Consider the following 15,410-nt stretch of genomic DNA (forward strand, 5'->3'; position numbering starts at 1 on the left):
CAGTTGCTATCGCCGTGATTCTGTGGCCTTCAGCGTGCCTCTGTGCTCATTTTTATGACGAAAAAAAAAAAAGTCGATTCAGCACCAAGCACATGAAGGACGTGCGCAAAGCAAAGCTCATGTCTTCTTGCTAATTAAAGCCTCCTACTGCGCTAACAGACCGACTCACTTTATTTAATTTCCATGCAAGCGATGTACAGAACAGTGATCGGACAATGCACGCACATCGCGAAGAAAAAATGGCGATGGTCTTGAGAATAATCCCAGTAACATGGAAATCGAATGGCTCTCTGCCCCACTCGAAACCGCCATTTCACTCTGTACTTTCGTAGCGCACATAGAACTTGCGGAGGAGTTTTTCGTTGCAAGAATCGGGCGGCTACACAGCATTCGTGTATTCATGCGCAGGTGGAGACCATCGGCGACGCCTACATGGTGGTGGGTGGCCTGCCCGAGCGCACCCGCGACCACGCCGAGCAGGTGGCCACCATGGCGCTGGACTTGCTCCACCACTGCGGACGCTTCCGCATCCGGCACATGCCTAACGTGCCGCTCATGCTCCGCATCGGCCTCCACACCGGTACGCGCCTCCTCTGCTCCATTCCGGTTGAGTGACAGCTGCCGTCAGCTGTACCAGGAAGGTTTCGGGGGCTTTATAAGGAGTCGTCGTCTCGTAATACCATCGATCTAAGCAGTGCATCTCTCGCAAATGAAAAAAAGGCAAGACACCGCCACTTAGGAATTGCATGATTACAGCGAGCTATGGAAAGGAAAATGATAGGTGTAACGTTAAGATACCGGAAGAGGGCGGAGTGGGTGAGGGAACAAACGCGGTTTAATGACATATTAGTTAAAATCAAGAGGAAGAAATGGGCTTGGGCAGGGCATGTAATGCGAAGGCAAGATAACCGCTGGTCCTTAAGGGTAACGGAGTGGATTCCAAGAGAAAGCAAACGTAGCAGGGGACGGCAGAAAGTTAGGTGGGCGGATGAGATTAAGTTTGCGGGGATACAGTGGCGGCAACTCACAAAGGACAGGGTTAATTGGAGAGACATGGGAGAGGCCTTTGCCCTGCAAAGGGGGTAGTCAGGGTGATGATGATGATGATGATGATGATGATGATGATGATGATGATGATGATTACCTTCTGACCAAAAATAATCGTGCATTCATCGACCTCCAGTGATAACGTGCCATCCGTTGTCATGTGATCCATGAAGACTAAAATGTATGGGATTTTTGTTTTCTTGGCGTCATAGAATTTATTGGGCGCCCAGTATAGGCATGCCATGCATACGTACGAAGATTGATGGAGCGGGAGTATGTACAGACAACCAGCGGCATCGCGAAAGGAACGTACAGGTGCACTCCAATCAGAAAGGAGTAATAAAGAAGTGCGCTGTCCTCTAGCGCACACCTTTTTATAAAATGTTGTGCGCTAGAAACATCTTACTCCCTATTTGCTCCCGTATAGGCATATTGGTGTTCAGCGTGTGGGCGATGGTCGCGTGTGAAGAGAAAGAGACACATGAGGTGCGAGTTCAGGGGAGATATGAGGTACAATGCACGAGATGAGGTAATTGGGCAGAGCCGGATTGGTAGAGGTTAAGAACACTGAACGCTCTCTGCTTCCGCCTCTCCCTTCCTTTTTTCGCCCCTTAACAACGTTAATTTTAAGGCGAAAGCCTTTAATGCCTCATACTGTCGTTAGCAGACGCGTCGGCAGATTTGTTCGCCTTTCGGCGTCGCTCCTTAAAAAGAAACTGCGCCGAGGGTGGGAATTGAACCAGGGCCTTCGGCATTTGAAGCGGAGACGCTACCACTCCTCGACGAAGGCTCAAGGTTCGAGCATGAATAAAGGCGCATCTAATGAATGCATGGGTTTCATAAATAAAATAAAAGGAATGAAGTCAAGAAAAAGAAAAATAAAAAAAATAAAATAAACAAAAATAAAAACAAAACAAAAATAAGAAATGGAAATAATGATAAAAACAACAAAAGTAAGTAAAGGAGCAAAAGTGAAAAAAATAATAAAAAAAAAACAAAATATGAAAAATAAAGAAAGTAAATAAAAACAAACAATGCGCCAGAAAACGCTTTCGCCTTGCAGCACTTTAGAGAGCCAAAGTGCCCCCTGAATTTTTTGTAATGTTTATAAGAAAATGTTGTTTTATATTTCAATTTTCAGCCCCGATAGTATTATTATTGCGGTCTTAGTTAGGCCAAGAGCCCCTTACTAACTGTTCGTGCGTAATTCAAAAGAGTCATGTCTTCAATGATTAATTACATAAGAGCTCTATATAACAAGGTGTGGAACTAGACCAAAACTCGTGTTGTGTAGTTTGGCCAGAGCTATGTTACTTCGTTACTTGAAAGCGGCCTGCTACCGTGCTGCACATCTTTATTCGGAATCAGAATCAACCTATTTCTTTGGATAAATTATGCGTTACTGAAAATGAAATCTGCATTCGTTAGCGGACATATTGAAGTACTATAGCGCCGGAAGAACGGGGAGTTCCAAGTAGGGCGTTTTGAAATGTTCCTCTCAAGATTTACATTTCCCCTGCATTTCATCACCGAAAAAACACCTCTGCTAAATCCGACGGCCCTTTCACATCTGTATCATACTCTCAGTTTCTCCGCTGCTGGTTCTTTTCTAAAGCCGACAGAATCGCTAAAGCCTTCTTCGCTCACATTCTTCGGGAGGCGATTTCACAGACCATATTTTCTAAACTGTTTTCCCCTTTTATTCAAGTTCGAACTTTCTCGAGGGCGGTATTGTTCCTCTTGCAGTGAATACAAGCGTCGAAAAGTGTTCGTGTCTTTCGCAAGAATTTTCTAGAATGAAGTTTTCGAAACTGCTGCCGTCTCAGAACCATGAGTGTGAAACGCACCGCGCCGTTTATCCGGGCAGAAGATATCAAGTGCATCGACAAAGCAAAGCGTGCTATCATTCAAGAGACCTCTCTCCTTTTGGCCCGCGATCTCAGGGGTATTATACGCAAATCCGCCGCCTTTCTTGTTTCGGGTCGCATTATTTATAGGCGACATTTTTCTTCAAGTGCCAGTTTAGTTTTCTGTTTTTTATATATATATATATTATATTTTACAGCCGTGTTCAATCTTCTGTTTGACCAGAACTTAGAATGCAATTTTTCGTTTTTAGCGCATCGAAATACTTGCTTTCCAGTTTTGTTCTTTTTAAAGCACAATAAGTGCGATCTTTGTCAGCGTTTAGAACTATGAATAAATCATGGCAAAAAGGTATTCTTTGGAGACATGGCATGGAACAATCTAACAATTCTTTTCATCCAACTTTATTTTCTTCTCACTATACTTGCAGTGCTAAATAGCAGATCTTGGTGATAACGGACGGTCGTGGGCCAAGCATGTTTCTACGTTTTGAAATCAATACAAACTACAGAAAAATGTTTACCCCAAAAAATTCCTTTTGTTTTTTATCTGGACTTATCAGCAAAAATAATTGTAACGTGAGCCTTTATTTGCCGTATTTATTTATTCTCAGTTTGTTTAAAATCGTTCAACAATGATGCTGCGTGACAAAAAAAAAAAAGGCCGCCGCGGTGGCTCAAAGGTTATGGTGCTCGGCTGCTGAGAAGAAAGGTGTGGGTTTGATCCCGGTAGGGGCGCTAGCATTTCGATAGAGGTGAAATGCTAGAAGCCCGAGTACTGTGCGATGTCAGTGCGCGTTAAAGAACTCCAGGTGATCGAAATTATCCGGAGCCCTTCACAACGGCGTTCCTCATAGCCTGAGTAGCCTTGGGGCGTTAGACCCCATAAAACCAAAACTACTCAAAAACAAACTTCATGAACAGGACTAAGTCCAGTTATAGCGAAACGGTGTCAGGGTTCATCTGCAAACGAAATTAACTGCAAACCAAACGATATCCCCACAGAGCATACCATACGCGGAGTTTGAGCATAGTTTCGCTTTCCACAGTAGATAACAACCGGGGACGTTTTGCAACAACGCGATTTTACACTTGGCGGAGACACTCCCCATGAGGTCAAAAAAAAAAAAAAAAAAAACTCGTGAGTCCGCTTTCCGAACAGCACGTATATAAAGGACCCGGTGCCGAAAATAGCCCTCGTCACTTTCGTTGCGCCATTCGTACAAACCGGTGACCCCGTATCGCTGAGCACCAACTGCTTGCGTAAGGGATTGGCCGCGGATAGCGGCGCCCAGCAAAGCGTCACGTTGAGTTGCGCAGCCCGCGAGCCGCTCGGCTGGCGGGCTATGCGACGGCGCCTGGGTGGGAACGCGTGAACGCCCGCGCTGGGCGCCCTGACCATTTGTCTTCCCAAAACGCGCTTTCACAAAGGCCAAGAGCTGGCCACGTAGTGGTCAACACAAGGCACTCTTGTGCCTCCGAATGAGAGAAATGTTGTCATATCTAAGCCACGCTGCAGTCGCCAGTCAAAGTGTGCGGGTCCAATGGGCTCAATAACAAATTTATGATGGCGCTGCCTCCCAACCCTTTCGCCAGGTACAGATCAGACATGGCAGTAATTAAATTAGAGCCAGAAAAATAGCAAAATGATTACTTTTTGCGGTAATTTGTAATAATGATTTTCTTGGCTACTGTAGTAATTTAGTGTTTTCATTATTTATTTATGGGCAGGAATTTCGCAGCAAAGGTAATTATTTACTTTAGAAGTTACTTTTCGTAAACTGCATCACTGCTCTTTGTGTCGTCAAAGCTTCGGTGTTTCGTGCCGAAACTGACACTTTACAGTAAAGAAAGAAACAAACAGGCAGTGTCCTTGTTGTACAGCGTTCACTTCACAGGTGCTGGGTTCGATCCCCAGTGCCGTTGATATCCGACCTGTTTTCTAATGGTCACGAGATTTCCTCCGGTCAGGCGCTGTGCTTGTCTGGGGTAAAATGTTTGGAAAAGAGCCTTTGTCCAACCTCACCCCTCTGGACAAATAATCGATTCGCGAGGGACCGAAATCCACCTTCTGTAGTAAAGACCATGGTGGCCATTTTTTTTACTCGAGGCAGGGACCAACATTAATTTTCCAAGCATTTCACTCCGAACAAGCCAGGGGTGCTTATTATATCACCGGTGGGTACCCGGCTGGACTTCAAATGGGGAATGATGCGCGGCAAGTCTCAGCCAATTAGGAATGGAGAATTAAGTTAATAAAAGAATTCAGTATGACCATGCGTCCGAGACCCCAGGCGTCGTCTTTTGCTGAGTGACCGCCTGCACGTGCGTGTACGAGATGTAAACAGTAGTGTACAAGTCGCGAGCAAGCCCCAAAATCATTTTTAAACGGGATGACACACGCGTGAGTTAAAAACGAGCAAGGAACGCACGCTGAGGCACTGTCTGGTCACCTCGGCTGAGGGCACAGCCGTTCCCAGTTACGATCGCGGCCACGGGGCACAGGGAACTAAGCGAAAATTCGCATGGCGCCAACGCAAGCTGCCGAGGTCGATTCCTGTGACCTCCGAAGCAATAAATAACCTGCTTCGCCGGCGTGAAACGACGGAGAAAGCAACAGGCAGCAAGGCGTAGGGTTCACTGCCCGTTTATGTCTTGAGCGCTGTCAAAGTGACGAGTGCTTGGCGATGCTTTTGTTTTCATTGTTCTGTCCGCGTTGACTTACCTTTGTAATGACCCGTTTTTTTAGGGAAGAAAAGGAATGAGGGAATGGCTGGCTGGTGCGGAATTTGGCGGGAAGATCAATGTGTGCGTCACGCCTAGAGATCAATATGGCGTTTCTCTTGCTCCCTTTGCTTTGGTTCTTTGCATGCAGGAAAAATAGAAAATAATTTAAAAGTAGATGCACTACCTTTCGGAAGTAATTGTAGTGTAGTGTCATTACTTTTTTAGAGCAGTAACTGATAGTGTCATTTAATTGCTGTGATGCGGTTTTTAAGAACGTAATTAGTCATGTAAATGAATTACTTTTGAAAACCAATTTTGCCGTGTATGGTATAGCTACCAGATGGAGTGTGCACGGCCCTTTTTTTGCAGGTATTTCAAGCATTTTACTTGCTTGACGGCTCAGAAATAATGTATTTTTCTTACAGCACACCCCATAAAACTTTTCTTGCCAACTGAATTACAATATCGACTTGAAAATAATTACGTTCAAATTAAAGAGGAGAATAGATAGATACCTACCGAAAAAAGTAACGCGCAAAACTTGCAATTTGTGGCTTATAGTGCGTCGTGAACGAAAAGAAAGAACGTAGTCGAGGAATAACTATGCCCCGACTGCCGCTAAACAAGCATACTCGAGTACTTGGATAATTATCATGATGATGATAACAATAGTTACGACGACGACATCCGATTTCATTGATATCTTGTGCAAATTGTTAAAGCGAGTGACTCTGATTTTCAGGTCTGCCAAAAAGAAAACATTTCTCGTTAACCAAACTTGCGTAGATTACACTATTAGTTCTCTATACGCATGTAGACCGCACATCCAAGTCTTTACGGCTGTTACGATGTACCAGTCAACATCTTGTGGCACTGCCCCACAAGGCAACCCTCAGAGCGAAAAGACTTAAGTTTTTTTAACGTAGTCATCCATCGACGCTTAAGACACCGGTGCTTCTTTGGTTAGTGATTCGTAATCTCAGTAAATGACGTACGACTCATCTGTAGCGTCGGATTGTACCACTATAGCGCTTGTTGCGCGCATAGTGCGCTTCGAGAGCTCGATACGAAATTTTCTCACTGTAACTGAGTCCTAAAAATAGAGTATGGGGCTACCAACCTCCGCGCGGTTGGCCAGCAGCTTTAAGCCACATGGCTAGAGTGTTTTGCTGCTGAAAACCAAACCACCACCAACCATTGGCCAAAAGAACCTTTGAAGTAGTTCCTCGAATGCACCTGTATAGTGCAGTTATCAACGCGTTTGCAAGCTGTCTTGCCATCATAAAGAATTTTTTTTCTGGGCAATATTTAAGAGTATTGAAGTAACAGTACCCTACATTAGAACTTTCGTTATTTTTTGCTTTCTGGACGGGGTGTGGCGCAAATATGCGTAAATAGCACTGAATTCAACAGATTTACCCGAATTAAGGAAGCATAGTCAATTTTATTGCTGAAATTGTTTATTTATTTTGTCTACAGGACCGGTTGTGGCTGGAGTGGTGGGGCTGACCATGCCACGCTATTGTCTCTTTGGTGATACCGTTAACACGGCTTCAAGAATGGAATCGACGGGCCGAGGTACGCCATTGCACGGCATCTACTCTTTTTTTATTTTCTCATCCACACTATGTACCCCTGAGGCCCTAGCAATCTCTTTTCTTCTTGTCCCACTGCAGCATATCGGATCCACATCAGCAGGACGACTGAAAGAAAACTGCGACAGGCTGGGGGCTACGCTGTCAAGTACAGGGGAGAAATTGTGCTCAAGGTAAAGTTTAGATGAACGGTGGTTTGTTGGAAGGCATCATTCACTTATTTTGTTTGCATGCAGCCTATCCGGGTAGTTTAGGGCCGCATAAACTGCGTTCAACCTTTCAGAAGGAACGAGATAACTAGACAGGCTTTCGTTATAAACGTCAAGGGACTAACTGACTTTTCGTTTTTTTTTTTACTTCTAAACCCATCGTTGGCGTTTCAGTGAGAAATGTTTGTTTTCTATACAATCAGAAGCGCGGTCGCCATGCCAATTAGCACAAACTAACACAGAACGCGAAAAACAGCGCTAGCACATGAAGCTAGCTGCTAATTACTGAAAATATAACTGCGGTTATGCAGCTAAGGCTTAAAAGTCAGGAAAACTGGCACAAAAAAGTAAAGCAGTTTAGTGGAGTTATCGGTGCTGTTCGGCTGTAAAAGCTGGCATCTGCCTAGCTTTACGCCCGAAGTGTCCGCTCAGCTTCTCGTACTCTTAATTTTTTAGTAAACATTTTTGTGGTGCCTGCAAGTACACATTGAACTCTACGTAGCTCTCTCATGCAACTGTAAGCTCGTCATGGCTGCTAACAGCTGTTGTCCCGAAAAGGTCATAACCGCAGTTCCGATAAAGCTGTTGAAAGTCATTCCTGTGTTGGGTGGCGTGAGGAATAAGCACCACCACCTAACACATTTTAATTCTGTTCCTTGTATTTGATTCCCGGTACACAGGGCCGTGGACGGCAGCCGACATATTGGCTGACTGGGAAACAAGGCTTCAACAAAATTCTACCTGAGCCGCCTCAGGATGATGAGTAAGTCGATCCATTTGCATACTTTGTTCTTGTTCTGCGAAACGAAAAAAAAAAAAGGAATTCTTGGCCCCAGCAACAGAGAAATATACCACAGCTCCAGAATCTTACCAAGACCGGACTCAATTTATGCAACCGTGCGGGCATAGTCACCTTGTGCACATTTTCATATATGGGCGTGCGGGTGTACACCCAATGTTGATTGCAGACTATAAAACCTTTCTTCTAGCTCTACAACGCACTCATCATTATAGCAGGGGGCGAGCACTCCACTGCAGTTATTTCTCTCTTCGCTGATGTCTTATCGAGGAAATTTGTTATGCAGCGTAACAGCGCAAGCAAATAAGACGTCACTAACAAGAAGCAGGGGTTATTGACATCTTCTTTTCACTGTAACCTCAGAGGACATGGTCTCTTTTCTTTGAGCTGCAAGTGCAGTTCGAAAGCACCTGCATTCATGGATGAGCGAGGCGTGTTGTAATTTTATTTTTCCTTAGTAAATAGCGTCTACATAGTAGTCTGTCGTGAACGAAAACTCTCGCGCTTACCTCAAAGAACGTTTTTTTTTCTCTTTTTTGTGTGTACTTGAGCCACGGTAGGAACAATGGTAACGGGAACTGGGCACTGTCGAGGATGTGCTTCTGTGGTCAAGTAGTCCAGTTTGGCTTACGACCGGTGCGTTTTGAGGGCTGGAGGCATACCTTTTTTTCCCCTGTTCTTTGTCGACCACTCAATTAAAAGTTGACATCACTGCATAATCAGAAGTTCTTGAAAGAAAGAAATTAGTATTTATTAGATTGTTGTATTCAAGGTCGATACTCGTAATTCCGAAGCCCAGCGCTAGCTGCAATGTCCTGCTCACGGTGGACCAGCATAAGGCGGACGAGATTAGGGAAAGCCAGTGTTCCCACGCTGCTCTATTGAGGAGGCGGAAGAGATGGTGGGCATGGGGTGGCACGCGAATTTCCGCACCATGTGGTAGTGAGTCGAGGGGCCTGCTCTAAAGCTACAGCAGGTTGCGGATGAGTCGGTGCGGTGACTTGCATGTTGGTTTTGAGGCGAGGGGATGGTGCTTGTGATACCGATAGCGGACAGATTCCTTTCTCGGAAGTGTGCTGTAGAAAGAAGAAGGGGGGGGGGGGGGGGGGGGGAGTATGTTTCCCTCATATAAGTACACGTTCTGCCTCTGCCCCTCATTTAAGGCCATGCCACTAACTGTCCCACAGGCAACCTGTTTCCATTGCTCGCAGTCGAGCTCGTGTGAGCACTCATTTCCAGTGTCAGCTGAGTTCCCTAGTACCCATACGATGCGGTAACAGCAGACGGGGGAAGCCAGTGCGTGGCGCGTTACTCGTGCCACGGTGCGGTTGTGTCTTCGTTATTGGAAGCGCCCACATGCACTGCGAGTTTATATGAACGATCACTGGTTGGTGATTATTTTTTGACCGTGTTGGACCGCGCGTAGGTCTATGGCTTAAGTTATTGCTAGTTTCCTGAGATCCAGGGCGGTGCTGGCTTGTAATTCAGCGGTGACAAGTACCTGAGAGCCATTGGTCTTGGCGACGGCGGTCGTCCCTCCCCATCGCTCAGGCAACGGAGATGATGGGGACAGCACGTGCTCGAGCCCTTCTCGACTGTCGCAACGCTTCTGATAAAATTTGCGAGGAGTTGCCATCGGGCTTGCTGTTTGTTTACCTGGGCGCATATTGAGTAGAACAGGTGCGACGCGGATCCAGGCTCGCTCGTCTGGGAGAATTGTGGGATGCGGTGAGGGGCTGCCTTGGATGCCACGTAACCGAGGCAAGCGAGTGCTTCAGGGCGCTCTAGGTTTTCAGGCGGGCGGTGTAACTGGTTTGCTTCCTGCGCGGCTAACAGGTCGACGAGCGTTTTGTGCAGGCCAAGGAAGAGGAGTTTGGTCGCGAGAGTGCGAATCGGCATCTATAGCGCGGTCATCGTTGTCTTGCCGATCGCCGCCTCCATTTGGCCGTGCATGTGTTTGGTTCTTGCTGTCCTTTGATTCCCGTCAAAGGAGACTGGCTACTCTAGTCCCTGTAGTATCTGCCACCTCCTCTACCGAAAGTGCTGCAGGGACAAGTTTCCTTAGACGGAAACCCATCTACTCCGTTGTTTTTCTCCCTTTTATTTTTCTCTTTGTCTTTTTAGCGTTGTGGCACATATTTCAGAAAGCAGGAAACGAGAAGACGACCCAGCCCTTTTTTCTTTTTATTTTTGCGGCTCGTAGTGTCGCGCCGATGTTTTGTTGGGAGCTACTTGCTCGCAATCTGCGCAGATCTTCATATGTGCCATATGTCGCCAGGTTTGCCAGGCCAACGGGCCATGGCCGGAGCTGGAAAGCAGGCTTCTCTCTACGCAGCAGCTGCGTCAGTTTGATCGCTCAAGCACGAGAGAAATAGCAAAATTCTTCCTGGCCTTTTTCAATCTCAATACTAGCTAGACGAATCTATCACTGCGCTGCTATATACGGCTTCGTGTACACTAGGGCGACGAAAGGGTACACATAAAATTCCTGACAGAAGGTACGCGTGGCCGTTTGTTTTTTTTTGTCATAACATAACGTGTGTGCCGACCATGCCGTGGTCAGCGCCTTATCACAAAGCAAAACAATGAAATCATACAGAATGCATGGATGCCGCTGCCAACGCCATCTGCTGCGCTCTTTTGTAGAGCGTCCACATTCCCTGCTTGCTGCCCTTACACAGAACTTGCCACGAAACTATGATGTTCTACAGTACACCTGCCGATGTTGTCAGAAGTAAGATCAGGTTACTTCAACCGACAGATATTTTCTCGTTGACTTCAAAGTGCTCTGAGCGAGGAATTTGTAAAATTAGGTAGGCTTGTTGCACTGTGTGTAAGGGTTTCCGGTTCACATTCATGCACCTGAGTACTAAGCCTCCGACATTGCCCTCTCATGAATGCATTCGTTGCAGGATTGCGATGCGTCTATTTTTTATGCGACTGATGCGACGTAGTTAATGGGAACCTTAGACTGCGCGTAAGTCGTTCTTATAGGTGCTTGCAAACATATACATAAACGCGGTGGGGAAGTTTTAAGACGCCAGCGATGAAAGTAGCATGAAAAGAGTAAGCAGAAAATCTACTGGGCGGCTCCACGGAACACCGCATTCGAAGACACTGTCAGTGGCTTGATTTCAGGGCAAATACGCACGTAGTCCTTCGACGCTTCATGCCGCACTGGACGCTTGAATAGGAGCAGGAGCTGAGGCAACACCATTTGAAAAAGTTGGCCGTCTCCGTTTCTCCATCAGATAAATAGCCCTCTCCCTGTCGTTTACCGATAACGACGTGCTTTTGCTTACTGCTCATTTGTCACGCAGCCAAGAGCACGTAAGCCAAACTGACGCTGCAAAGATATTGTCCTACCTTTTGGATGTTTTCTGCAGACTCGAACTGATGGTGTGAAGTTAATAACGCCATCTCATTTTGTTTATGCGGCCAGTTGGAACAACCATGGGTGAGTACACTTGTGTTTCTTTTTCTTTGGAAGGTCATTGTGACTAGGAAGTTTCATGCTCTCAAGCTTTGATGTCGATCCTGTCGCATTCATTTAATTTAGTAATTTGGCTTAAACCTTTACGCTCTATCATAGCTGATCACATCAAAGTCAGGCTGTTTATTAATTGGTTTAATAGTTTGCTTCACTTAATGGCCTGCTGGTCAGCAATTATTGATCAGAGGAAAACAACGGAATGTAGTAAGTAATCAAAGCGATTGCATATTCCTTTAAGAAAAAGCATGCAGTTTTCAAGGCAGAGGCGTTTCACATAGCCATCAAATGAGCACCTATGTTAGAAGAAAAAGACACTTTCAACTACCCGCCGCGGTGGCTCAGTGGCTACGGCGCTCGGCTGCTGACCCGAAAGACGCGGGTTCGATTCCGGCCGCGGCGGATGAATTTCTATGAAGGCGAAATTCTAGAGGCCTGTGTGCTGTGCGATGTCAGTGCGCGTTAAAGAACCCCAGGTGGTCGAAATTTCCGGAGCCCTTCACTACGGCGTCCCTCATAGCCTAAGTTGCTTCGGGACGTTAAACCCCAATAAACCAAACCAAATAAACACTTTCAACTACGGTTCCGGCGGGGATGTTCACAGTATGTACTACCGAGTGCTTTTCTTCAAAGGGCTTATGTACAAATGCCATTTTTTGGAAGCTTATAAACTAAGCATCTTTGTTCGAACGCTTCTCTTGTACCAGTACAGCAGTATTCTTTAAATTTTAAACCACCGTCAACTGAATTCACATTGCGGTGTAAAAAAAAAAACCATACATTTTGTGTTTGATCGGTTGTGCTAGTGTGTTCCCTGACGAGACTGTCACCAGCACTAGGCACAAATTGCGCAACAACAGCTCAATCAACTGGTCATTATCGCTTTATCCTCACGAGCGTGCAGTACGGGGTTCACACGTGGTCACAGTGACACCTGTGGCTTCAAGCCTTTGCGTCAGCACCTCGGGAGTGCACACATACAACGTTCTAGCCAGTGTGCTTAATTTCCTATTACATAGTTAACGTCAAGGCTGGAGTTTTCTCATATTTTATGACAAGTCAGCAAGAAACTTAGGTCAAATTTTGCCTCGCTTCCGTTCGCTTTTAGACTTCAAGTATGTACGCATGCGCAGGTTCAAGGATGAGGAGATCTTCAAGGCGCTTGGCCGGAAAAAAGCGGACGACATCCTCGACGCACCGCCGTCGCCGCTCTCCCCGTACGGTCACAAAGTCATCGACGGCATCGAAGGGGCGGGTGGCCTAGCGTCTGTGGCCGAAGTGCACGCCGTGATGGGGCGGCCCTCCGTCGCATCGGCAAACGGCATCTGCCCGCCGGACAGCCTGAGCCCCTGCCTGAGTCCCGTTAGCCCGTGCCACTCCTGGAACACACCCACCGCAGAAGCGTGGGGCTGCAAGAAGAGCAAGCTTCCTGCCGATCCTCCCCGTACGGCCGCTTCACCGTCGTCCGGTAGCGCCAGCAGTGGAGGACACAAGAAGAGCAACAAAGTGGCCGCCAAGGAATCTGAACCGACAGCCCAGCTATCCTGGCCCGAGAACGACCTGTCCGTCGATGACCCATTCGGGGCAGCTAGCGGCGTTGGTGTGGGCTGCAAGGACTCCGAGGAGAGATCCTCCTGGCCGGCCACGAGGAACTCGTCACCTTCACAGTCCTCGTGGCTAAGGCATAGCTGCAGCTCGTTAAAGCAGCTCTCGTCACCCAGTGACACCGAACACGTTTAAGTGCCGTTGGGCAGTTGCTCCACCGCGAATTTACTTTACACTTGTGAATACTCGTTGAAATACAAGCGCCGAGGCCGACAAGCAGGACGCTCTAACCCGGCCGGTTCCTTTCTGTGCATCAAGCGAATGTTTGAGATCGATGTGACCAAAGTGCACGCGCCGCCGCGATCTCCCCTCTCCACTGTATAGGATGAGGAAGACAGTGGCCAGTGAAGTGGTGTTGTTACAGACGTTTCTTTGTTTCCTATGACGAGTCCTGGTGGCGCTCCGGCTGTCTTGCAACAGACGGCTTGCGACAGCCTGTATATGCATTAAGAGAGCTTAAAAAGCCTAGAGGAAGAGGAGGAGATTAGGAAAGGGAGGGGGAGTGGGGTAGAAGAAACGCTTGGTCGAACAAAACGATTGTAAAGCGAAGCGACTATTCAGAACGCAACTGTGCTTTTACCCTGCTCTTTTTCCAGCAGGAGCGCAGTGCAGCTGTAAATAGCTCCGAAGCTCACTAAGCCTATTTCTGAAAGATGCGTTTGCTCTCAACAGTATTGACTGCGGGTGGGCGAGTTTCTTTATTTTTTTTTAATCCAAAAATGTTTCACAAGGCATAGGTCTAGAAAAGTGTGTGTGGAGGGAGAAGGGGGGGGGGGCGAGTTAACGCACATAAAAGAAGCAGAAAAAGGGCGCGGATACAATGTTTTATTGCACATGTTTCGAAACGCATATAATAACAACTTAATATTAGAAAAAAAAAGGACGCGAACAGTAAGCAAAACAACGAACAAGAGATGGCTGCGCAGAAAGTGTGCGGTCACTGTCGCAGTGCAACACTCGAATAAAAATAACTTTTTCCTTTTCCCTCAAAGTCATCGAGGAGCTGCGCACGCGCGTACCGCTCCTGCTGTCGATTCCGAAGGCTCTGGTCACTTAGTAACCACGCTTCGCACCACTGCCTGCGTCGGAAAACTCAGGAGTTACAGCGTCACCGAATCAGCGGACGAAAACCTGCTCCGATAGGCCATCTTGCTGCTGCCAGCTCCGCGATTATCGCTTGGATTTCTGGTCACTCTTGTCCTACGTGTAGGACAAGGAAAACCAGAGACATTAGTGAGGCTTTAGGGTTGATAAGAGCGTGAGCAGTTCCTAATGACATTGTCGAAAAAGGATATCTTGTTTCCGCCTCAGTGCGCGCAGCGATGATGACCGCTTATTGAGTGCGTAGTTGCCTCCATTGTTTACTTTCGCTGTCTTATTTTCTTATTTTAATTTGTTATAAACGTACATGAGTGACGAAAAGTGAGCCATAAAAAATTAAAACAGTCAGTTGTAAGCAGTAAGTAGTGGGGTCACGTCCCTGCCTATTTCTATCCGTCTTTTGTGCCCTTCTTGCGGTTTCAACGAACATGCGCTTACTGATTTTTTTATTACACTCGACGCGAGTAGTGAATGACTCTTTCATGACATTTACAAGATTATATATATATATATATATATATATATATATATATATATATATATATATATATATAGGTTGCGAAAGCATGGAGTACTTGACTGCTTACAAGAGTATATAGCGAAGTATACGCTTCGTTAAAGGAAACATATTTATCCTACTCTACGTTTCGATCGGAAGACCGATCTTCTTCAGGAGTGATGACAAGAAGATCGGTCTTCCGATCGAAACGTAGAGTAGAATAAATATGTTTCCTTTAACGAAGCGTATACTTCGCTATATATATATATATATATATATATATATATATATATATATATATATATATATATATATATATATATATATATATATATATATATATATATATATATATATATATATATTCCCATCTTACGATTAGTGTAAGTTTCGTAATGCCTAATTCCTACTGCCACCGTCCTGAAAAACAAATATTCGGTTCACGGTGCGCCTACCCTATGCATTGAGTTAAG

The 15,410-nt window shown here is 46.1% G+C and overlaps 1 protein-coding gene across 1 annotated transcript in view; it reads left to right on the forward strand.

The window, feature by feature from the left end:
* LOC149342305 (retinal guanylyl cyclase 1) overlaps positions 1-14,970 on the forward strand; it is a 136,954-nt gene extending 121,984 nt beyond the window's left edge. The window contains exons 15-20 of the mRNA XM_089542147.1: positions 409-580; positions 7,119-7,217; positions 7,316-7,407; positions 8,124-8,206; positions 11,685-11,699; positions 12,866-14,970. Coding sequence (XP_089398273.1) covers positions 409-580; positions 7,119-7,217; positions 7,316-7,407; positions 8,124-8,206; positions 11,685-11,699; positions 12,866-13,472 — 1,068 coding nt within the window. The 3' untranslated portion in view covers positions 13,473-14,970. The remainder of the gene's footprint in view (positions 1-408; positions 581-7,118; positions 7,218-7,315; positions 7,408-8,123; positions 8,207-11,684; positions 11,700-12,865) is intronic.
* Positions 14,971-15,410: the final 440 nt, after the last annotated feature.

Source organism: Amblyomma mixtum, chromosome 5, assembly GCF_055824585.1.
Source record: "Amblyomma mixtum isolate Tamu chromosome 5, ASM5582458v1, whole genome shotgun sequence".
Classification (NCBI taxonomy): domain Eukaryota; kingdom Metazoa; phylum Arthropoda; class Arachnida; order Ixodida; family Ixodidae; genus Amblyomma; species Amblyomma mixtum.